Source organism: Equus asinus, chromosome 5, assembly GCF_041296235.1.
Source record: "Equus asinus isolate D_3611 breed Donkey chromosome 5, EquAss-T2T_v2, whole genome shotgun sequence".
NCBI lineage: Eukaryota > Metazoa > Chordata > Mammalia > Perissodactyla > Equidae > Equus > Equus asinus.
In genome coordinates this window covers 70,658,654-70,681,789 of record NC_091794.1, presented here as the reverse complement: position 1 = coordinate 70,681,789, position 23,136 = coordinate 70,658,654, and the positions used below count along the sequence as shown (strand labels likewise).

Genomic DNA, 23,136 nt, shown 5'->3' with positions numbered 1-23,136 from the left:
AAGTCCAAACTCATTGTAACTCCAATCTGTATTAGGAAAAAAATCAGCCAACCACACATTATAATTTAACTTTGAATATAATGGTATATATAAGGTGAGCTTGTGGAAATATCAGCACATCGGCTTCAAAACAGGGAATTCTTTTCAAAGAAAATTGCGAGGAGGAAGGGAAGTCATCCTCTCTAAGCAAACGCCACAGTTATCGAGGGTCGCCGGTCAACTTAGAAATAAAGTTGGCATTTATTTGTTTGTTGTTTTTTTCCCTAATCCTATCCAAAAAAGGACTGAAAACCCTATTCCAAACTTTAGTTTCTCTCCTTTTCCAGGATGCTGGCCAAACTCCACAAAATAAAACCGAAGAAAATGACAATAATTATGCAACATTCAGAACAAAGAACATAAGAATATATTTTTTTAAATGATTCATTGTGCACTTATGCCTGTAATGGGATTTTAACGCACTGTAAAAATAAGTGTGCTGGCTTACTTAGCTTCTCACGCAAATGTAACACAGGGAGATGAATAACTCAAAGATAGGGTGGGTTTTGGTTTTTTGAGAAGGAGTAGACGTGTGAAGGAAAACCACGGCTATAAAGAAACTTAAGTTTTTTCATCATAGACGGAGCAACACAGTCAACCAATATGAGTCCACGGCTAGGAGGCTGCTGGGACCTCAGCCCAGCTAAGCACGCGGCAGGTAAAGTACTCAGAAACAACAAGGCTGAATTAAGGCACCGTCTCATGTGATGGTCCCCTTTTGCACGCCAAGTCTCAGCAGCTTCTAGAGAGCTTGGGAGGCAGGATGGGAAGAGAAATCGGAGCCGCACAAGATTCTTAGGGAATCTTCGGGAATTATATTTCCGCTACATGTCCATAAAAGATTTGTTGGATGCATAACTCTTACGACTGTAGACGCAACATGTCCCTATCTTATTTGTATACCCACACACATAAATGTTTCTCTTTGTCTCACTGAGCCTGACATTTGGCCAGCAGGTTTTCCTCCCCCTTATTTGAAACCTCAAGCACTGAAAAAATTTGGATCTGATTATTTCCGGATCCCAGGACCAGCACTTTAAAATGGATGAAATGCAAGCAAATTGCCCACCAGAGCCGGAGGGGGTAAATGCTTTCCCAATAACTCATACCCTTCTATTAGGGCCGCACCAGCCCCTCCAAGGCCTCCCCGCAACATCACGGGGGCTTCTGATTCCGATGAAGAAACTCCACCAGGTAATACCACCAAAACCTTCACGCTCACTCTCGGCCACCACCAGCCCCTGACGCCCGTGCACACAATCCACAATGGCTTTCCTTTTTCGTTTTCATTTTTAAAGAAAAAAATATACATACTAGCTATTTATTTTTAAGTTACAAGATTGACTACCTTTTGGCATTTACAGCCATGTTTTGACGGCTGTTTCCTAAGGGCAGAGCCCACATTTGTTGTGATCACCTGCTTCCTTTTATTGCTAGGACACGTCCAGTCTCGGCGCACGGTGAAAAGGGCCCATTGAGTGGCTGGGAATTATCTGTTTTGCTGCAGGAGGAGCAACTCTGGACAAACGAAATCATCCGGTAAACTAAGAAGTTCCCTAACTATGGCACAGATACTAGTCACCAATTCCCAAAGATTCGAGACACAAGAAATACCAAAAGTAAAAATACTTTAAATTCTCTGGGAACATTCGGGAGGCCGTTGTGGACGCCAGCTCTCAGCCGCCAACGCACACTGTAGAAGGTACAAATTGTGGAGCCAGAACTGAGTATTTGGAACAGAAAGCCTTGGAAACTGCCACTTACTGTCTGTAGCTTTGAGCACATCCTTAACCCGAAATGCCTTCATCTATAAAATGGAGTCACAGCAATAAGAACCACTATCTGCCCAGCACTTCACAGACCGCAGAGGTTACCCATGGGTTCCCTCGGAAAGCCCCCCCCACAGGCAGAGCTTAGCTGGCGGGAGGGCAGATGAGAGGATGTGTGGGAACACTCGCTGAAAACTGTGAAGCGCTGTGCACAGGGAACGCACGTCACGGGGCCATCGTCACAAAGCTGACCGCCTCCACAAAGCCCAGATGTTTACCTTCTCTCCTTGTCAGGGCTTCCAAAAGCAGAGTGTCGGGTGTTTAATAAGAAGAAAGAAAAACGCAGCATCTGGTAATTTGGCCTTTCCAGCTGTTTGGAATCTGGATAAACGGGACTCTGCCATAAACAGATCGTGATTCTTATTGTAAATGATGACAATGTTAGTCCATGACGTCGCACCATCCCCAGCGCCTCCTGACTCCAGATCTGGAAACACAGAGGACCCTAACCTTCATGGCCAAGCTGCTGGATTCAAGAGCGCGCTTCCTTCCTCCTTCCTCAGCGGAGGGTCTGTCCAAGGCGGAAGGCAGGTCAGCTGAAACCTGACCCGAGACCAAGCCATACTGTCTTCTCTCTGGTCACTGGGCAGCAGCGGCCACAAAAGACCTGAGCTCGGCTCCTCTCAGCTTCCCCCGGCTAGTGCCCCAGAGTTAGTGCTCTTCAAAGTCCACATTTTAAAAATCAAACCTTTCTCCCTCCTCGGCCTACCCACTTTATCTCAAGTATCACTGACCCTGGCCTGGTGCCCTGCATGAATTAACAAAAGTGACCCCTTCCACCTTTTTAGTTTATTAAGAATTCTTACAACTGTTGTTTCATTCGCCTTGGAAGGTAGGCATTACTACCTCTCATGCAAATGAAAAACTAGAAGTTGAGAACCTTATACAAGCTTTAACAGTAATCCCCAACGTAACCAGGCGCCGGGGCGGCTCCTGCACACTCCGCCACTGATGTTCTCCCCAGTCTTTCAAAGTAAGTCTCACAGCCCATTTACAAACAAGGAAACAGAGGCTCAGAGAGTGAAATAACTTCCCCAAGGTTGCCCCACCACTCAGAGGCGGCAGGTCTTAGAATTTCCAGCAGAGTCAGTAAATATTTTTCAATTGGTATTTCTATCCGCTTCCAACAAGCCTGAGGCTTGGAGCTGGACACCCAACAAAAAAGGGTTATGTGGTCTGGGGAATATTCCGGTGGGAGCAGGGGTAGTAAGACGGTGCCGTTTCCTTGTGGCATTGTTAAGAGGGCTGCCGGAGCTTGGCTGGCAAGCTGGTTTTGTCTCAGGCCACCAGGTGGCTTGACTGTGAGGAAGATTTGCCTCGCGAGGCAGAGGCCAGGTCGGAAAGCTCCCCACGCCCAGGTCCGCGAGCAATGGGCTGGCCAGAGATGCTCACCCAGACCTTTACAGATGAGACACTTCCTCCATCCTCAGGCCTCAGTTTCCTCATCTTTCAAATGGGTCTGGTAAATCCTACCCCACCAGCCTCGCCCAGAGGCTGTGAAGAAAACTTCAGAAGCCTCTTACAGAAAGCTAAACCAGAATGACCCTCTTAGGGTACAAAGAAGAGGTTCTGCCTTCCATCCTTTTATCCCCCACCCCGGCCCTTTTCCAAATAAAATCCTGACTTAAAGATCTCATATTTTAGACATGGGGGGTGGATAAAAACAACTGCGGTTTAGGGGAATGGAAGCAGGAAGATCATACACAAAACATCCAGATGGAAGGTCTCTAACCACGGCTGGCAACAAAGGCCACATTTGGGAGAGCCATTCACTAGGTCCACGGAGAACTCGAGCTTCAGATGACAGCTACAATTTTTTTAAATGCAAAATGTCGCAGGAGGGTATCTGTTTAAGGGAGGATTGTGTATGGAGGGGGCAAGCCAGGGAGCTCAGGGCAGCAAATATTACTTGCGTCCTGCTGCGCAGCACCCCTCTCTCCCTAGCAGGAGAGAGCCTCAATGTGCGTCCCAGCAATAATGCTCTAAAGGCAGTGTTTTCCTATATCTATCCTTTGAAAAACTGATCGCTATCTCTTGGAAAAGAGACTGACATTTAAAACAACCAGACGAAAAATAGTTCTCTCCTATGAAGTCAAGGGTTTTCACTAAAAAGAAAAAAAACTATTTATGTTTATTTCATTTTACCAGCCCCTGAATTGGAAAGTTGGGTATTTTTTTTACCCAGAAGGAGCTTTCCTCTCTAAAAGCAGGCCACTCTACCTTTTCTAACTTTCTGGGGCTGATGCCTATAGAGCCATAAAACACAAACTGTTCTGTCTTCCTTGAGGATCATCCGGAAATTGAGCCAAAAGGTCCCAAATGCCAATATAATCAAACCCCAAAGACTTGGTTTCTCCCAGGAAAAGAAAGGGGGGGGGACCAGCACCTTAACAATTTCCCCAATTTCTGGTTAATTATCTGTCAGCATGAAACTTATAAATAATGGCTCAATAATAATTAACCATGATGAGAAGAACACGTTCATGAGAATCCAGGCATCATTGCTGACTTTGACCCATTAACCACAGGAGGCCTGCACCTCATCCCCACCAGCCCCGCGGGCAGAGGAAGGGGACTGCAAAGAAACTTTTGACCAAAGACGATGCTTCTGAAGCATTAAGTGTAGAAAAGCCATTTTTTTAAGTCAGGACTTGACTCAGGCTAGATTACAGATTCATAAAATTTTCCATCAGGAATCCAGAAATCATCAGCTATAATTAATTCCATACTTGACAGATGAGGAAACTGAGGTTCCAAGAGGGGAGGGGTGTCGCTCGCTGAAGGCCTCTGGTTTTTATTTAGGGATGGTGGAATACTCCAAAATAGGATGCCTCAGCGGGCTCAAAGACAGTGATACTTGAGTTGCTACTCACCCAAATTTATAATGAGATTTTGACAAGTTGCACACACTTTTATCAGAAACAGAAGCAAAACTATGTAATCTGAGCTTTCTATACACACATTTCCCCAAAATGGGTTTATTGAGTTTAAATTAGATGCTTCCTAAACTGGCATCATTTCCGAACGACAAGCGAGTCCCAAACAAGTTGAGAGAAAGTGATGAACTCCGGAGAAAATTCCATCAAGTTCTCCGGAGACTCCCACCAAAGGCGTGCAGCGGGGACGCCAGGCAGCCCGAACTCTCCACACCCGCGGCCAGGCACGCTGGCGGGGCCGGACTTACCCTTCCCGGCGGCGGCGGCCTTGGACGGACCATAGTCTCGCGGGCTCCGGGGCCGGAGAAGGTCGTGGGCGCGCGGCGGCGGCGCGGGCGGCCGGGGCAGCAGGTCGCGCGGGCCCCCGTCCCCGCAGCCGCCGCTGCTCACGGTGACCCTGAAGGCCATGTGCGCGCCAAGGCCCGCGGGCCCGCGGCCGGGGCCCGGAGCGCCGGGGGCCTCCTTCGGCCTCTTGTCCGAGTGCGCCTCGGCCACCTCGCAGTGCATGGCGCCGGGCGGGGCGCGCTGCTGGGGTCGCGCCGGGCTCCTGGGGAGGGGAGACAGCACAGGCGCGTTAGAATGAGGGGAGCGGCCCCCTTCGGGTCCCAGAGCCGAGGTTTGGGCAGGTCACCGCCCCTCAGTGTATTTCTCCTCTCTAAAATGGGTTAGCGCCACCACACTTACCCTAACCCGACAAACCCGCCGGATCCCGTGTAAAAGTCCCTTCTTGGGCGCACGAGTGGCTCGTACTTCCTCCCCTGGCGTGTTGAGGGCCCCGGCCACCGCCGCCGCAGCGCATTCCGCGAAGCCCCTGCACCCTCCCGCCCAAATCCGCCTCCACCGAGACCAGCCCTCTTTGGACGAATGGGGAAACTGAGGCCTGGAGAGGGGAGAGAGCCTGTGGGGCGTCATCCAGTGACACCGCGAGCGTGTGGCAACGAGGATTCCCAAGGCAGGGCTCTGGCAAAGCCGGGAAGACTGCAACGGGTGGGTCACCGGCTGCGCGCGGGGATGGCGGACTGCGCACTCACGGGTCGTGGGCGCAGACCCTCCAAGACTCACCCACGACCACCGAAACGGCCAAAATGGGAGTCCACGGATGGACGCTCACTCCCGCGACGCGAACCCATCACACGCACACCGAGTCACGCACACTCGCGCGCGCAGCAGAGAAAATGAGCCCATCGCGCGCACAAACCCGCACAAGGTCAGTAACGCCCGTGCACGCCCGCTCTCACGCACACCACACTCCCCTACAAGTGCACACTCGGGGACACGACGTGCCACACATACCACACTCTCATTCACCCGCTCAGACCCTCAGCAACACCATCAGTCGCACTGTCTCATACTCCACACGCGCGCGCCGCGTTCCCATCCCCAGAGCCTCGGCCCTTCCATCACCCCTCCTGGGTCGAGGGCCCGGGGCCCCCAGGCTCTCGTTTCCCCTCGGCGCTCCCCGCGCCATCCCAAAGCTCCCCGGGTTCGAGCGTCGCTGGGACGCCAGTCTCAGCTCTCGGCCCGGCGCCCGGGCGGGCCGCGCGCCCTCTCACCTCGCCGCGGCCGCCGCAGCTCCGGGGGCGCACGGCTCGGAGCGCCTGCACTGGCGCCGCAGCCCCCAGCCGCGCGGCCGCCGCGTCCCGGGCGGCTCCGGGGGCGGGGCGGGGCGCTGCCTGCCCGACAGCCGCTCGGGCCACTGGCGCGCGGCGGCCGCCCGCCGAGGCCAATGGCGGCGCGAGGGCGGGGCCCCGTCGCCGGGGGGCCGGGCGGGGCCGGCGCGGGCCGGGCGGAAGGTTTGACAGGCGGCGTCGCGGCCGGCGGAGGCCGGGCACGGTCTTTGGCCGGGCCGGTGGGGCGCGGGGAGTGTCAGGACGGCCCGGCTCGCGCGCGCTGTCCCCCCGCGTCTCCCGGGGGCCGGCGCGGCACCCTCCCCCTGGCCCCGGTCAGGGTTCTCCCCGTCGGAGGGGAACGGGCGACCTGCTGGCGCGGGGGCGACACACGAGAAAGCGCCTTCACGGTCTTCTTGCCGAATCCGACCCGCTCGCTCGGGAGCTCGCACCGATTTCACGGGGAGCCGGCAGCAAGGTGGGGACCCGAGCCCAGGCCTCGGACCACTTGTTTTACGTTTTTGATTTTGTGGTGTTTCTCATCGGAAAGAATCCGGGCGACAGGGTCTCCAACTCCGAGGTTAAAAGAGAAACAAGCAGGGGCTGGGCCGGGCCGTAGTGGTTGGGTTCGGCGCTCCGCTTTGGCGGCGGGTGCCGGGGTTCGGATCCTGGGCACGGACCTGCGCACCGCTCATCAGCCATGCTGAGGCGGCGTCCCACTACAAAACAGAGCAACACTGGCACGGATGTTAGCTCGGCGACAATCTTCCTTAAAAAAAAAAAAAAAAAAAAGACGAACAAAAGCAAATGCGCGGATATCAGCTAGAGAATACTCCCGTTGAATCTGTGAACCTGTCTGGGAGTGGGGTGCCAGCGCCTGGATTTTAGTGCGCTCCCAGCAGATCCTTACAGGCCTCGGGGTGGAGACCCACTCGTCTGACCCTGCTCCACTGCGTTCTGGGGTCCCCTCACTAATAGCAGTGTCTCAGGGAGCCCTGCCCAAGGGGTGGAAAGAACAGCGGACAAAGGACAAGACTTCACAGCGACCGGAAGCCGTGGCTCAGTTCCCTTCTCTGAGCCTCAGTTTCCTCCTGTGTAAAACCGGGTTGTTCAGCCGGCCCAGCCCACCTGTCAGGGCTGCTGGCGATGCAGCGAGGCCCTGAGGCGGTCTCTGCATTTCCTGCCCACTTCCTCCTCTGCCCCGTCTGCTGGGGACCTGCGCGGCCGCGAGGTGCTGCCTGGCTCTGCACTCTTTGAAGGGCGGGTCTGGTCTCTTTGGCCTTGGTCTCAAATTGGAACATGTATATGGATCCAGCCCCTCCATGCTACACAACAGGGCAGGTCTCCCAACACAGGAGCCTGCACAGACTGAGATACCTCAAGCAGCATCCCAGGGATCTTGGAACACCAGGATGCCAGAATCCCAGAATCCTGAAATCTGATTTCCTGTAATTGATTAAATATAGCATCTGACAATTAGAGAGCAATAATGGTGGGAAGGCCCTGGGAGATTTAGTTAGAGCCGCCCTCACGTTCAGAGGAGAGAGGATGTGACGGCCTGCAGCAATATGGTGGGGTGTGGCAGAGCCGCCACTGGAGTCCAGGCTTCCTGACTCCCAGTTCAGTGCTCTTCCTCCTTCACCAGCTTCACGGCCTCTAATAGGAACAGGATGTCAGCCAACCCCGCCCAGTTACACAGAGGTCAAGGGCCAAGGGCTGCACAGGGCATCTCCAAGGTCTCACCTCTGTCTGGGGATTTGGAATTGGGGGTTGTTGCTACTTTTATGGCAGGAGGAGAGGGGTAGAAAAGAGTGAGAGTAGCTCACCAACCCTCCAGAAGGCCACCAGGGGCTCCTATCCCGCCCCTCAACCTTCTGAGGCCCCAGAGCTGGCTCTAGGACCAACAGGCCATGTGGCTTTAGGAAAATCGTAACCTCACTGTGGACCTCAGTTTCCTCCTCAAAAAGTGAGAGGGTTGGAAGATCTCTGGCCTTTCCACTTCTGCCCTTTGGTGAGGCCAGGAGCCCAGTCCTCCGCCTTCCCTCCCCCACCACCCACACACAGCACTGCACACTTGTCAGAACTCAGAACACATTGACTGAGGAAGTCACTTCACCAACTGGAGCTGCAGGCAAAGGCCGGCCAAATTTCCATGGTGCGGCAGCAGCTCGTTCAGTTTGTCTTCCCTGAGCACTTGCCCTGACCCCGCTCCCATGCCTGAGCCGGGCACGTGGAGCTCTGCCTTCCCATGGCGGGGCCCACCGGTTGCCCCCCTCAGGACAGATGGGTTTGTGATGCCTGGCAAAGCAGTGAGAAGGTTAATCTGCTCAACAGAACAGACCTCTTAAACACGGCATGCAGCGGGACCCCTTCAGGGGTGTACCGAACCCAGTGGGTATATGCATTTTTTTCCTAGAAGGAAACACAAGAAAGTGTTAACAGTGATTGAGGGAATGGAGGACTGGGGGAGGCCTGAACTTTTCATCTTATACTTCTCCCAACTGCTTGTATTTTGAAACAATTTATATTCTCCTCTCTCTCTTTCAACAGGGGTTATTTGAACAGTGAGATTATGGGCAGTATTTTTTTCTTTATACTTTTGGTATTAAAATAAAACTCATTAATATTTTAATTGTCAAGAACAAAACAAATCAAAACAAATAAAACTCACTTCTCCGTTTAGTAGACCAGACAATCCTGTGTGATTTTTTTTTTTTAAACTGGGGTCAAGTACCAGTGATTAAAGATTTTATTTTATTTTTTTTTCCTTTTTCTCCCCAAAGTCCCCCAGTACATAGTTGTATATTCTTTGCTGTGGGTCCTTCTAGTTGTGGCATGTGGGACGCTGCCTCAGCATAGCTTAATGAGCCGTGCCATGTCCGTGCCCAGGATTCAAACCAACGAAACACTGGGCCACCTGCAGCGGAGCGCCGAACTTAACCACGTGGCCACGGGGCCAGCCCCCTGTGTGATTTTTTTATACTAACCCTGTTCCTGCTCAAACTCTCTTTTACCCTCCAGTTCCACCTACGGTCTGTCTACTGGCTATCTCCACCTGGATCCATCTGCAAAAGCAAACATCATTTTTTCTTCTCTTTGTTCCTCACTCCTGTGAATGGCCACATGGCCAAATCCCCGAGTCAGAAATCTGAGAGTCGGCCTCTCCCACACTCCCATATCTGATTTGCCATGAATCCACCTGACAATGCCCCTCCTCTCCATCCTCACCACTACACTTCTTCCCAACTCATCTTCCTGCCTCCAGCCTCATCCTCTTCCCAGTCATCCATTTTCCATACTGGTCTCCCTATCCATCTCTCAAATGTAGATCTGGCCACGTCTCTTCCCTGTTTAAACCTCATTAACAGCTCCCAATAACCACCTAAATAAAGTCAAACCATTTTCTCAACCCACCCCTTAGCCCTCTCCTGTGTTCCATGCACCTTAGAATATTTTTCATCTCCTAGAACCCAGAACGTATACTCATGCCTTCATAGCTTTGTATGTGATGTTTCCTGTGCTAACACTTTTCCCTCTAGTCTACCTTTCTGCTCCTTCTTATGAATCCTTTATTATCCAGCTGAAGCATCACTTTTTCCTAGAAGGCTTCCCTGAGTCCTCTGGCTAGAATTCTTGCACACTCTTACAGCTTCGTTCTATATGTGCTTCATTCTATCTCAGAACGTATTGTACTGTTTTATAACTACCTACTTAACAGTCTGTCTCTCCCTCTAGACTGAGAGCTCTCTGAGAGCAGGGCAGCCTTTTGCATTTGTAACAGATTCTGGCACAAAGTCAGCACTAGGTAAATGTTTATTGGATGCTGATTGAATTATTAAAGACTGACCACTATTTCATTTGCCGGCCTGTATTCCTAGCTAAGCACTTCTTCCCCTTCTTGTGACTTTCCTCCCCACCATCTCTGTCCAAGGGTGTAAGCATATACTCAGCAAACAGTGGAGGCAAAAACAGACATTTCTATGTCTAGGGTCTCCTGTGTCCTGGAAACATGAATAAGAAGGAGGAATAGAGGGGATGGCTGTAACACTGCTTACCCCGCCTCTATTTCTTGCAGCAAGGGAAGAATTGACATTCACTGGGGAACTTACTTTGTGCCAGATGCTGTGACTGACATGCTCCAGATGTGATCTCATTTCATCCTGACAACTCTGAGAGAAAGAGGTTATCCTCCCCATCTTATAGGTGAGAAAATAAAAGTTCAAAATGAAATTATTTGCCAAAGTTCTCACAGTCAAGGGTGTCTGTCTCCCATACAACCATGGCCAACTGATTTTTGATAAGAGTCCCAGGATCACTCATTGAGAAAAGAATAGTTTCTTCAACAAATGGTCCTGGGACAACTGGATATCCATGTGCAAAAGAATGAAGTTGGATCCCAATCTTACACCAAATGCAAAAAGTAACTCAAAATGGATCAACTTCCTAAATGTAAAAGATAAAACCATAAAACACCTAGAAGAAAACACAGAGGTAATCTTTGTGACCTTGGATTTGGCAAATGGATTCTTAGATGTGACACCAAAAAAAACAACAAAAGAAAAAATAGATAAATTGGACTTCATCAAAATTAAAAATTTTTGCACATCAAAGGACATTATGAAGATAGTGAAAAGAAAACCTACAGAATGGGAGAAAATATTTGCAAATAATATACCTGATAAGGGTCTAGTATCCAGAATATATAAAGAACTCCTACAACTCAACAACAAAAACAACCCGATCAAAATGGGCAAAGGACTTGAATAGCATTTCTCCAAAGAAGATATACACATGGCCAACAAGTACACGAAAAGATGCTCAACATTATAGTCATTAGGGAAATGCAAATCAAAACCACGAGATACCACTTCACACCCATTAAGATGGCTATCAGTTTAAAGAAAACCACAGAAAATAACAAATGTTAGCAAGAATGTGGAGAAATTGGAACCCTCAAACAGTGCTGTGGGAAATCAGCCATTGTGGAAAACAGTTTGACAGTTCCTCAAAAAGTTAAACATAGAATTGCCGTATGACGCAGCAATTCCACTCCCAGGTATATACGCAAAAGAGCATTGTTGTGGAAACAATCCAAATGTTCATCAGTGGATGAATAGATAAACAAATTGTGGTATATATTCATACAATGGAATATTATTCAGCCATAAAAAAGGGATGAAGTACTGATACATGCTACAACATGGATGGACCTCAAAAATATTATGCTAAGTGAAAGAAGCTAGATAAAAAGGTCGCATATTGTATGGTTCCACTTATAGGAAATACCCAAAATAGGGAAGTCTACAGACACAGAAAGCAGATTGGTGGTTGACAGAGGTGGGGGAAGGACCAATGGGGAGTATCCGCTTAGTGGGTATAGTTTTCCTTTTGAGATAATGAAAATGTTTTGGAACTGGACAGGGGTGGTGGTTGCATAACATTGTGAATGTACGAAATGCCACTGATTTGTTCACTTTTAAGTGGTGAACTTTATGTTATGTGAATTTCACGGCAATAAAAATTTCTTTAATTTAATTAAAATTAAAAAGATTATCTGCCTGAGTCCAAAGCCTGGGCTTCCTTCACTGCATTTCAGGGCTTTCATTGGGGGCAGTCCATAAAATGGCTTCCATAATGGTCGTGGCTCTGGTGCTGTCAGGCTGAGGGACATGAGCAAGTCACCATCCCTGGTTCCTCGATATACACCTGCCAAACAAAGACGGTAGTACCTGACCCACCAGGGCTCCCGTGGAGACTCAATGAGAGGGTGGAAAAATATAAAATCAACCAGAAAATGAGAAGTGATGATGATGATTAACGAAATACCCAACTTACTTTTCCTACCATCTAGAATTCATCTTATAAGTTGAAGATGCTCTTTTAAAAACAAAACAAAATGAAAAAACCTGAAGAATCCCAGTATAGAGCACAGTCACAAAGGGCCAAAGAGGATGTTTTAGATAAAAATTCATATGCGACTAGAGAATAAGAACCGACTTAAACTAGGAATAGAAAGAAACTTTGTTAACTAGATAAGGGCATCTACAAAGACAAAAACAAAACTAACCCTACAGCTAACATCACTTGTTTAACTGCGCTTGGTGGGAGAGACTGCTTCCCCTAAGATCGAGGACAAGGTAGGGATGTCTGCTTTCACTATTCCTGTTCAGCGTCACACTGGAAGTCCTAGCACGTGCAGTAGGCACGAAAAAAAAGGCACACAGGTTGGAAAGAAAGAAGTAAAAACTTCCATTGGCAGGCAACAAGATCATCTGTGTGGAAAATCCCATGGAACCTACCCCCCCCCCAAAAAAAAAGCTCCTAGAACTAATAAATGAGTTTATCTAGGTTGCAGGATGTAAGGTTAATATACAAAAATCCACTGTATTTATGTACTAGCAATAAACAAATAGAAACAAAGTTTTTAAAATACCGTTTACAATAGCAGTGGAAAATGATACAGTTAGATATTAAGCTAACAAAATATGTGCAGAATCTGTACGCTTAAAACCACAAAACTCTGATGAAAGAAATCAAAGAAGATGCAAATAAATGAAGAAGCATATTGTGTTCATGGTTTGGAAGACTGAATATTGTTAAGATGTCAGTTCTCCCCAAATTAATCTAAAGGGAGATTCAACATAACTTCCATCAAAATCCCAGCAGGATTTTCTACTAGAAATCAACAAGCTGATTCTAAAATTTCTTTGGAAAGGGAGAGGAACTGGAATAGCCAGAACAACTTTGGAAAAGAAGAACAAAAGTGGAGGACGCAGGCTTGATTCTAAAACTCACGGTAAAGCTCCTGTAATCAACACAGTGTGGTCTTGCCAAAGGATATACACAGAGATAGTGGAACAGAATATTCCATGTTCTAGGGAACCCACATACGGCCACATGCTTTTGTCAAAGCTACAAAAGCAATTCAGTGGAGAAAGGGCAGTCTTTTAACAAACAGTGCTGGAACAGATGCACACACGTATGCAAAACCATGGACCTCGACCTATCCTTCACACTCTGCAAAAATTAACTCAAAATGCATCAAAAGGCAAAACTACAATTTCTCGAAGAAAACATAGAAAAAAATCTTTGTGATCTAGGGTTAGGTAAAAAGTGAATAGATATGATGCCAAAAGCACAATCCATAAAATTAAAAAAATACTAAATGGGACTTCATCAAAAATTAAAAATTCTTGCTCTGCAAAAGATATTGACTGTTAAAAGAATGAAAAGACAAGCCACAGACTGGGAGAATAAATATTTACAAATCATATATCCAACAATATAATATTTATGTCCTATAAGTATTATAATACATATATATTATATTTGATATATGATATACATATATATGTATGTATAATATATATGATACAATATCATATATCCAAAAATGACTTGTATTCAAAATATATAAAAAGCTCTTACAATTTAATAAAAAGAGAACAATCAAATTTCTAAATGGGCAAAAGATTTGAACAGATACTTCACCAAAGAAAATATGCAGATGTAGACTAAGCGCACGAAAATATGCTCAGCATCAGGGAATGCAAATTATAAGCATAATGAGAGACCACTACACACCTATTAGAATGGTCAAAATTAAAAATAAAATAAAAAACTGACAATATCAAATACTGACAAGGATGTGGAGCAACCGGAATGCTCAGACATTGCTGGTGGAACTGCAAAAAGGCAAAACCACTTTGGAAATCAGTTTGATAATTTCTTATAAAGTTAAACATAATACTTACCATACAACCCATACGAGCCAGCAATCCCACTCCCAATATTTATCCAAGTGAACTGAAAACCTACATTTACACAAAAACCTGTACATGAAGATTTTTGGCAGCTTCATTTGTAATCCTCAAAAATGGGAAACCAAATGTCCCTCAACTGCAGAAAGAGTAAAGTGTGGTAAATCCACAGAATGGAATGCTACTCAGTAATAATATGGAATAAACTATTGATATACATAACAACATGGATGAATCTCACGTGCCCTGTGCTCAGTAAAAGCAGCCAGTCTCAGAAGTCTACGTTCTGCATGATTCCATCATGTGGCATTCTGGGAAAGGCGAAGCTGTAAAGATCAGCGGTTCCAGGAGTTAAGGACTGGGACAGATACGACTAGGAAGGAAGGAGGGAATTTGCGGGAGGAGGGGCAGTGGTACAACTGTTCCGTATCCTGACGGTGTGGAGTGTACATGACTCTACACACTTGTCAAAACTTAGAGATTTGTACTCTGTGAATTTTACTGTATGCAAATTGAAAACAAACAAGAGTCAATGTGATTATTCCTGAAAGTTGAGTCTCTTCTGAATGAAGCTCCAGGTTAATGAGACACTCTCTAGAAATACAAACTGTTAGATGGCTTGAGAAGCCAGATTCTACTAAACGAATTTCCTCTCCCTCTGCTTCTTCTTTCTCCCCTCCTCATCCTGTGTTTTCTCTTACACAATGCTGATACAACCAGGCTGGGATCCTAGGAGTCATCCTAGGCTCCTTTCTCTCCCTCCACTCATATTCAGAAACTAAGGCCTGTGATTCCTGCCTCCTAAGTACCTTCTGTAACTGCCCCTTCTCTCTATCTCCACAGTTGTGGCTGTCGTCAGGCCTCAGCATTTCTAGCCTGAATCACTGGACCAGCTTCCGGGCTGGGTGTCCCTGCCTCCAGCCCGGCCCCTCCAATCCATCCTACTCCCGGCAGCCAGAATGGTCTTCCTAAATCACTGAGCCAACCATGTTGCTCCCCCAGCTTAAAGCCTTCTCAGTGCCCCTGGCTCTTTGGGGCCAGGAATTGTTTTATTTGTCACTGTAGCCCTAGCACCGAGCACAATGCCTGGTGCCTATTCACTCAGTGAAGGATGGTTAATAAATGCCTAAGTTCATAAACTGGATGATGGAGTGACTGAAGGACGTGCAGGCCCTCTAGAAACTCAGAGAGGTCAGAAGAGAATGGCTAAGAGTGCAGGGAGGAAGCACCAAGATTCGTATCCTGGAGCACCCTCCATCCTCATCCAACAATACTGAGCACCTACCACGCGCCGGGTGCTGTCCTAGGTGTCAGGGACTCCTGGAGCCTCCGACTGGTGGCAGACACAGGATATTCACCTCATCGTACAAATGCGTGCATACTCACCAACAGTGACAAGGCCCTGAAGGAGGAATGTCCACGCTGTGAGAAGACATGGAGTGGGGAGGGGGTCGGAGGCTTACGAGAGTCTAAAGGGTCGAGGAAGGCTTCCCTGAGGAGGTGATGATTACACCAGAATCTAAGAGAATAAGTTACTGGTTGCAGAGCTGAGGAAGAGCTGTCCAAGCCAGATGGAGAAGAACATGTGAAAATCTTGAGACTAGAGGAACTAAGACCCCTTCCAGCTGGCAAAGAAGGGCATGTGTCTGGAGCAGCGGAGCGAGGAGCCAGGGCACCACATGAGATGGGGGAAGGGAAAGGCCTGGATCCAGTCAGTGAAGGATTTCAGGCTGGAGACTGGCATGATCAGATCTGTTCTGAAAATATCCTTCTAGCTGTTGTGAGGAAAATAGATTGAGAAAAGGCCAGAGTGGACGCTGGAAGAATAGTCAGAAGTCCGGAAGAGAGATGCCAAGGAGCCAGGGGTTGGTGGAGACGAGGAGAAGGGGCTGGAATGCAGCTTTACTTAGGAAGTACACTTGACAAGCTTGGGGGATGGGAGGGAAGGGAACGGAGTGGCCAGGTGTTTGGAAGAACAGCAGTTTTAGAGTTTGGAACTTCCCCTGGGTGGCCCGAGGCATCCTTCATCCTTAATACTGGTTTCTGGAAGCAAAGATGCCACAATTACCAGGCCACTAAGTTATACCCTTTCCTCACTCTCATTGCTATGCAGCTGCTTTTCCATAGAAACTTTAGTTGGTTTTCAGCATGGCTCTGTATTTGTAGAGAAACAGAATCGGACTTAATATAAAATGCACACCAAATGCTGCTAATGAGGACAGTAAGACTCGACAGCTTGAAAAGAGCTGAGGCACAGCATCAGTTATCCATATAGGAGAAGGACCTGTGATTTTCGGCAGCACAGAACACCATGCCCTGTGGCAGGTTCTTCTACATAAGTTACTGCAGATGACACTACACATATACGTTCAGTACAGACAACAACCCTATGAAGGAGGTGGTACTGTCTCCCACTACAGATGAGGAAAAGGAAGCCCAAATAAGTTAAGTGATTTGCCCCAGGTCTCAGCTAGCAAGGGGCCGATTCAGGCCCAGCCCTGCGTCTGCTTGACCCTAAACATCATGATCTTCCATTGTGTCACCATGTCTCATCTCCAACTGGACTGGAACATTCTCTGTTGCCTGATGGTTCCTTTCCTTTCATCTAGAATACCTTCATGGCTGATGACTCTCCCCGGGACCCATCCAGATCTCCAGGGCTCACCGCAAATGGCCCCTTCAGCACACACGGCCCCTCGCAGAGCACTGCCTTTCTGCCTTAATATGTATGCATCTGTGTCCTGTTGTATTCCCAATAGTAAACTGCAGACCCCTTGAACGCACAGACTTCCCGTGTGTGTGGGAGATAAGCAGAAGCGTGTGGATTCGAACACATGTACTACACTGATTGAACAGGTCAAAAAATTGATGAGAGGCTACAACAAATGTATATATGGAGCAAGAAATGGGATAATTCATTATACATTTTTATTAAAAAATTTTTATGTAAAATAACAAATTCATCCAGTACACACTAGTATTATGTAATTCATAAGCTTTTTTCCAAGCATATACTGAAATCATCTATACTTATATGCAGAAAGCATTCTGAAAAAGAGAAGGAACTGTATTCATGAATAAGTTTCAAATGAATCAATTAGAAAAATCAATTTGAAAGACATTTGATAGACATCTTCTTGCTACTCTTTTCTTCAGACTTATCCCTTTTATGAACACTACACTCACCTTACTATAGGACAAACTCAAAATCCATGCAATGTTACAGTTAGAAGGGAACTTAAAAACCAATTCATTTGTTTTGCAGTTGAAACAGTTTAGTGATGGAATCTTAGCTCAAAGTCACATGGATAGAGACTGCCAGAGGTAAGTGTGAACTCATTTCTTCCAAAATCAAACTCCAGAGTGTGGAGAAGAGACTGCAGGTCGCCTACCTTAACATGCATTCAGAGCCCCAGTAACAAAACGCCCATTTTATTTAGGGGTTACACGTAACCTCTAAAATACATTTCCCAGACTTCCTTGCAGCGAGATGTGTCCATGTGACTACACTTCAGCCAATGAGATGCAAAGGTAATTGTGTAGACTCTAAGGGAGTCTCCGTAAAAGGGAAAGGGTACACCATTCTCCCTTCTCTTCTTCCTTCTTGTTGCCTGGAATGCAGATATGATGGCTGTAGTTCTAGCAGCCATGTGGGACCATGAGGATGAAGACATCTTGGGGCTAGTTAAGCAGAGAGCTAAAATAAGCCTGAATCCCTGATATCCTCAGGAAGTCACCCTGAGACAGCCTATTTTGGATCTTCTTTTACGTGAAAAAAAAAAAAATTCTGTGTTACTTAAGCCACCATTATTTTGAGTTTTTCAGTTATATGCAGCCAGACTTAATTAACCCATCTCACTTGCCCCCTTATAAACCCATCCCTCTTCCAGCTCAGTAAATGGCAATTTCATTCTACCAAGTGCTTGGGCCAAAACCCCCAAGTCAATATTAACGACTTGTTTTCTTTCACACCCCACAACCATTCCACCGGCAATTCTTGTCACCTCCATCTTCAGCACAGCCTCGGCCTTGCCTGCTCCTCATCGCCTTCGCTGCCATCACTCCCATCACTCCAGGTCCGGTCACCATTCTCTGTCACCTGCTTACAGCAGTAGCCTAAGTGCTTCCTCTGCTTTCATTCTTACCTGCCACCCCTCTCCCCAGTCTGTTTTCCACAGAACAGCCAGATTTAATTTTTTAAAACATAAGTAGGCCGTTATTCAGAAATTTCCAACGGCTGCCCTGACTCAGAGTTAGAGCAAAGTCCTTACCGTCGCCTACCAGATCCGGTCCCGCTGCGTCTCTGCCCTCACCCACCCTCCCCTTCCCAGCCATGCCCAGCCCCTCTGCCCTCCTTGCTACCCTTGAACTTACCAGGCATGCTCTGGTCTCGGGGTCCTTCTGCTTTCTGTAACTCTTCCCCCAAGAATCCACATATTCTCTCTTACCTCCTTCAGGCCTCTGGCCAAACATCACTTCATCGGGGGGGCCTGACAGCCCTATCTAGAGTCCCACCCCACTACCTTCCGTCCACTCGTTCTTCAGAATACTCACCACCCCGGGACGTTTGCTTATATTCATTGTCGCTCTCCCCCCACCAGAGCCATGGTTTTGCTACTCTGAGCTACTTGCTCCCCCTGGGAAGACTTGTTGAATATTTGTTGACAACAAAAATAAGCCAGCTCCATCTTATTAGTTAATTAAGATGATATAAAATAATGTAAAGTAATATAGTTTTCTGTTCTAATAATAATAATTATAGTTAATTGCAACTACAAAACATTTCAAAATTTGAAAGAATGATGCGCAGCACAGGCCAATGTGTGGGACTGACTCCAGAACCAAATGTCCTTTTACAGCAGCCCAGAAGACACCAGGCCTTCTCTTCCAGTTCTCACATGACGTCCTCAGTGAGAACAGGGGTCAGACTGACCAGGCACTAGCCGGAGATGAACACAGCTGTCCTCTCGTAACTCTCCAGCTTTATGGAAAATCCTGGTGATTTATTCATGATTAAAACGTGAATAAATAAAAACCCACTAAAACAGATTTATCTTTTCATTCACAGTCTATTTCTTGTCAAAGTTTTCTGTTGGACTTTTAAATAGAAATAAGAAATCTTTTTAGTAAACGTTACTAACTAGGTCTTAAGCTTGAGATATTTCTGGAGATAATGTATCACTAATATTTGTTTTCCTGTGGAGAAGGAGCAAAGCCTGACAGAACATCACAGTTCCCATTTTCAAAGACCAAGAAGTAAAGTCTAGCTTCTTCCAGAAAATAGGCCGAGATTTGCGAAGAAAGAAAAGTAAGGTTTTGCTTCAAAACTACATACTCCTCTCACGCATTCTTGGTGACTGTTGCTTCAAGTTGCTAAAATATTTCTTCTTTGGGAAAAAAGTACAGCTCCCGAGAAAATCAGGAGTCTGGCTTTGAGGACAGATGGCCCTGCATCTGAACCCCTTCTCCACTAGTTGCGTGTCCGTAGGCAAATCATCTCACTTCTGCTCGCCCAGGCTCCTCGTCCAGAAAACTAAGGGAAACTTCACAACAGCCCTGGAAGACGGCCGGCCGTGAAGGATGATGGTGGAGTGGGGAGCACAGAGCCCAGTCCCTAGACGTGCCTATAACGGTAGCTGTTAGCCCTCCATGGGCAACTCTCAACAGACGCCCACTCAAGCCATCAGCACCCTTAAATGTAATAAATTAAAATTTTGATTTTTTTAAAGAACATTTGGAAAATACAGAAAAGTGTGAATAAAAAGTCTCCCACCAGGATTATTTTATTCAACCTCCCCAAACAAAAGAGAAGTGGTGTGGACTGTAGACAATTTTTCTCCCAACAACTTTGAAACAGTGACCTCTGCTGGCCAGTGGCACGCAAGCGCTTTCCAACCAACTCGCACGATTGAGCAAGGGCTGAGTCAGCCAGGCTTGGTCCCTGTGCCTGGAACAAAAATCAGGTGTTGCATTACAAGAGACAGAAATCGTCACAAGGGTTACCACGATGTAATTGGGATGTTAACAAAATTAAAGGCTGGCCTTTCCATTTGCTCATCCGCCCAGAAGATTCTTTTTTTCAAACCCCATGGTGTCCTATTTTTAAAATGTCATAATTGCATGCAAATGTTACAGCTGAAAAACAACGCAAGGGGCATTAAAAATCAATCTTCCATGTAAGCCTCAGATTTTCCAGCATGAAGATCCAAAAGCAGAAGTGGTGACAAATGTGTGGAAAACAGAGTGAAAAAGTCAGGATGCATCATTAAGAATATTACAACAAAAGGAGGAAAAAAATCTTTGGGAACACATGTCTGATTCAGCTGGGGTAAACAGCCAGCTAGAAAGAAGGCTTTACACAGCCCTGCAAACCTCTTACAGATATGACCCAGAAATCCTGTCAGGGAGCACTCACAGCTCTTTTCTTCAGGCAGAAATATGCTCGAGGGAAGAGGCTGCTCGAGTCTATTGGCTGGCTATTTAGACACAAAACACATTCCCACCTCTTAAGGTGTGAAATAAAACAGAGGTTACAAACTAGCAGCCATAGGGTGGTGTAGTTTGCTTTGGCACTCACTGTATTTTGCTTTTAATTAATTAGTTTCCAACACTTTAAAAATGGAAATTTCACATCAAAATCTGAATTTCTGCCTTCTTATAAGCAAATGGGGAGATCTAGACATACCAGGCAAGCATTCTCCCACAGCACCATCAGCAGAGGGCCACGCAGCCGCAGCAGCCATCCCTTTAGTTGGGCTGTGTGCTCGCCAGTTTGCTGTGTTCCCATGCTGCTGGCCTCACACATCACATCACCTGCCTGGCTTTTGTAACACTAAGTCTGAGATCCTGAGTTTCTAAAAACCCTAAGGCACTGATGATAAACTGAATTCAGTTCAAACAAATACCAATAGTGTGAAACCTACTTTTTGGTTTTTTTTTTTTTTGAGGAAGATTAGCCCTGAGCTAACTACTGCCAATCCTCCTCTTTGCGCTGAGGAAGACTGGCCCTGAGCTAACATCTATGCCCATCTTCCTCTACTTTCTATGTGGGACGCCTACCACAGCATGGTTTGCCAAGCAGTGCCATGTCTGCACCCGGGATCCGAACCAGGGAACCCGAGGCCACCGAAGCAGAACATGCACACTTAACCACTGCACCACCAGGCCGGCCCCATGCAACCTACTTTAATAGGCACTGGGGATACAAAGAATAAGAAATGATCTCTGAACCCAAGAACTCATAGATCACGGTTTCCAGTAAGAGCAAGTAAACTGGTAATTCATTACACGTGCACTGAAAAGATATAGAAGTGGTAAAGACTACACTAAATTCACTTTCTAGCTTTTTGAGATGATCCTCAGCTCAGTGATGTTCAGCCTTTCTTCTTTTCATTATAATATATGCATTTAAGGGTATAAATTTCCCTCTAGGCATGACATTAGCTATATCTAACAAATTTCAGTGTGTATTTTTATTATCACTCCTTTAAAAATATTTTTCTAATTTCCACCTATGTGATTTCTTCTTTGACCTGTGGGTGATTTTAAAGTGTATTTTTTAATTTCCAAACATACGAAATGTCCTAATTATAATTTTTAATTGATCTCTACCCTAATGGCTTAACAGCCAAATATATTCTAAATGATTTTAATCCTTTGAAATTTGTTGAGACTTGCTTTATGGACCAACATGTTGTGAGATTTGCAAATGTTCACCGTGAGCTTGAAGAGAACGCATGTTCTTCAGTTGTTAGGTGCAGTGTTCCATGTGTGTCCATTTAGGTCAAGTTTGCTGATTATGTCATTCAACTATTCTACATCCTTACTGATTTCTAAAATCTACCTGTTCTATCAGTCACTGAGAGGTGTGTAAAATGTCTTGTTATAATTGTGGATTTGTCTCTTTCTCCTTGTAAGTGGTTGTGTCAGTTTTTAAGTATTTTTTATTAACATATAACATACATAAAGTATATAAATCTTACATATACCATTCAATGAATTTTTATATGTATGCACCCACATAATTCAAATCAAGATACAGAACATTTCTAGCACCTCAAGTGTCCTCATGCTCTTCCAAGTCAATATGCTACCCCTCTTTCCATTACCACTATTCTGACTGAGAGTGCTAACATTTTTACCTGTTTTTGAAATGCATACAATGCAATCATGCAGTATGTATTCCTTTGTGTCTGGCTTCTTCTGCTTAATATTATGTCCGAGCTTCATTCAAGTTGTGACACGTAGTAGTAGTTCATTCTTTTGACTGCTATGCAAAATTACATTCTAAAAGTACAGCACAATTCATTTATCCATTCTACTACTGATGGACACTTGAAATGTCTCCAACTTAGGGCCATCGTCAAAAATCCTGCTGTCAGCATCCTGCAAACATGACTTTTGGTGGGCACATGCACTCACTTTTCTGAGCACATACAATTAGTGAATCGATAGGTTCTATAGTAGACACTATCTTTAGTGGCTTTGTCCATTTGTTCACTCCTTCCAGCAATTATGAGTTTTAGTTGCTCCACATCAACACCTGTCATTGTCAGTCTTTTTCTTTTCAGTCCTTCTGATGGGTGTGTGGTGGTATCTCAGCGTATTTCCCTCAACTAAAGGTACTGAATACCTATCTTCTCTTATAAACCATCTGAATACCCTCCTTTTGAAGTACCCGTTCATCTTTGCCCATATTGTTTTAATGTAGTTGGAGGCTATGTTATTAGGTGCGTTAATATTTAGAACTGTATCTTTCTCACAAATTGAATCTTTTGTTATTTGGAAGTGCCCCCCCTTTCTCTCTGGTAAGGGCTTTTTGCCTTAAAGTATATTGTGTCAAAAATTAATACAACTATACCTGCTTTCTTTTCGTGTTTGCACATTTCTTTCCTCTCTTTTCCTTATCAACACATCTATCCTGTGTTTTAGATGTTGCTCTTGTTCACAGCAAACAGTTGGATTT

At 46.2% G+C, this 23,136-nt stretch overlaps 1 protein-coding gene and 1 long non-coding RNA gene across 3 annotated transcripts in view; one reads left to right on the top strand and one right to left on the bottom strand.

Moving 5' to 3' along the window:
• The window catches only part of GLIS1 (GLIS family zinc finger 1), a 214,143-nt gene extending 207,668 nt beyond the window's left edge, over window positions 1–6,475 (bottom strand). For both annotated transcript variants that reach the window (XM_044770835.2, XM_044770836.2), the window contains exons 1-2: window positions 6,358–6,475; window positions 5,053–5,351 (exon numbers count right to left, since the gene is read on the bottom strand). In XM_044770835.2, the coding sequence (XP_044626770.1) occupies window positions 5,053–5,311 (259 nt within the window). In that variant the 5' untranslated portion in view covers window positions 5,312–5,351; window positions 6,358–6,475. The remainder of the gene's footprint in view (window positions 1–5,052; window positions 5,352–6,357) is intronic.
• A 133-nt stretch (window positions 6,476–6,608) lies between these two features.
• Window positions 6,609–19,212, top strand: LOC139045307 (uncharacterized). Its single transcript, XR_011503387.1, has 4 exons — window positions 6,609–6,889; window positions 10,487–10,614; window positions 17,437–17,495; window positions 19,031–19,212. It is a non-coding gene; the product is annotated as an uncharacterized lncRNA (long non-coding RNA).
• Window positions 19,213–23,136: the final 3,924 nt, after the last annotated feature.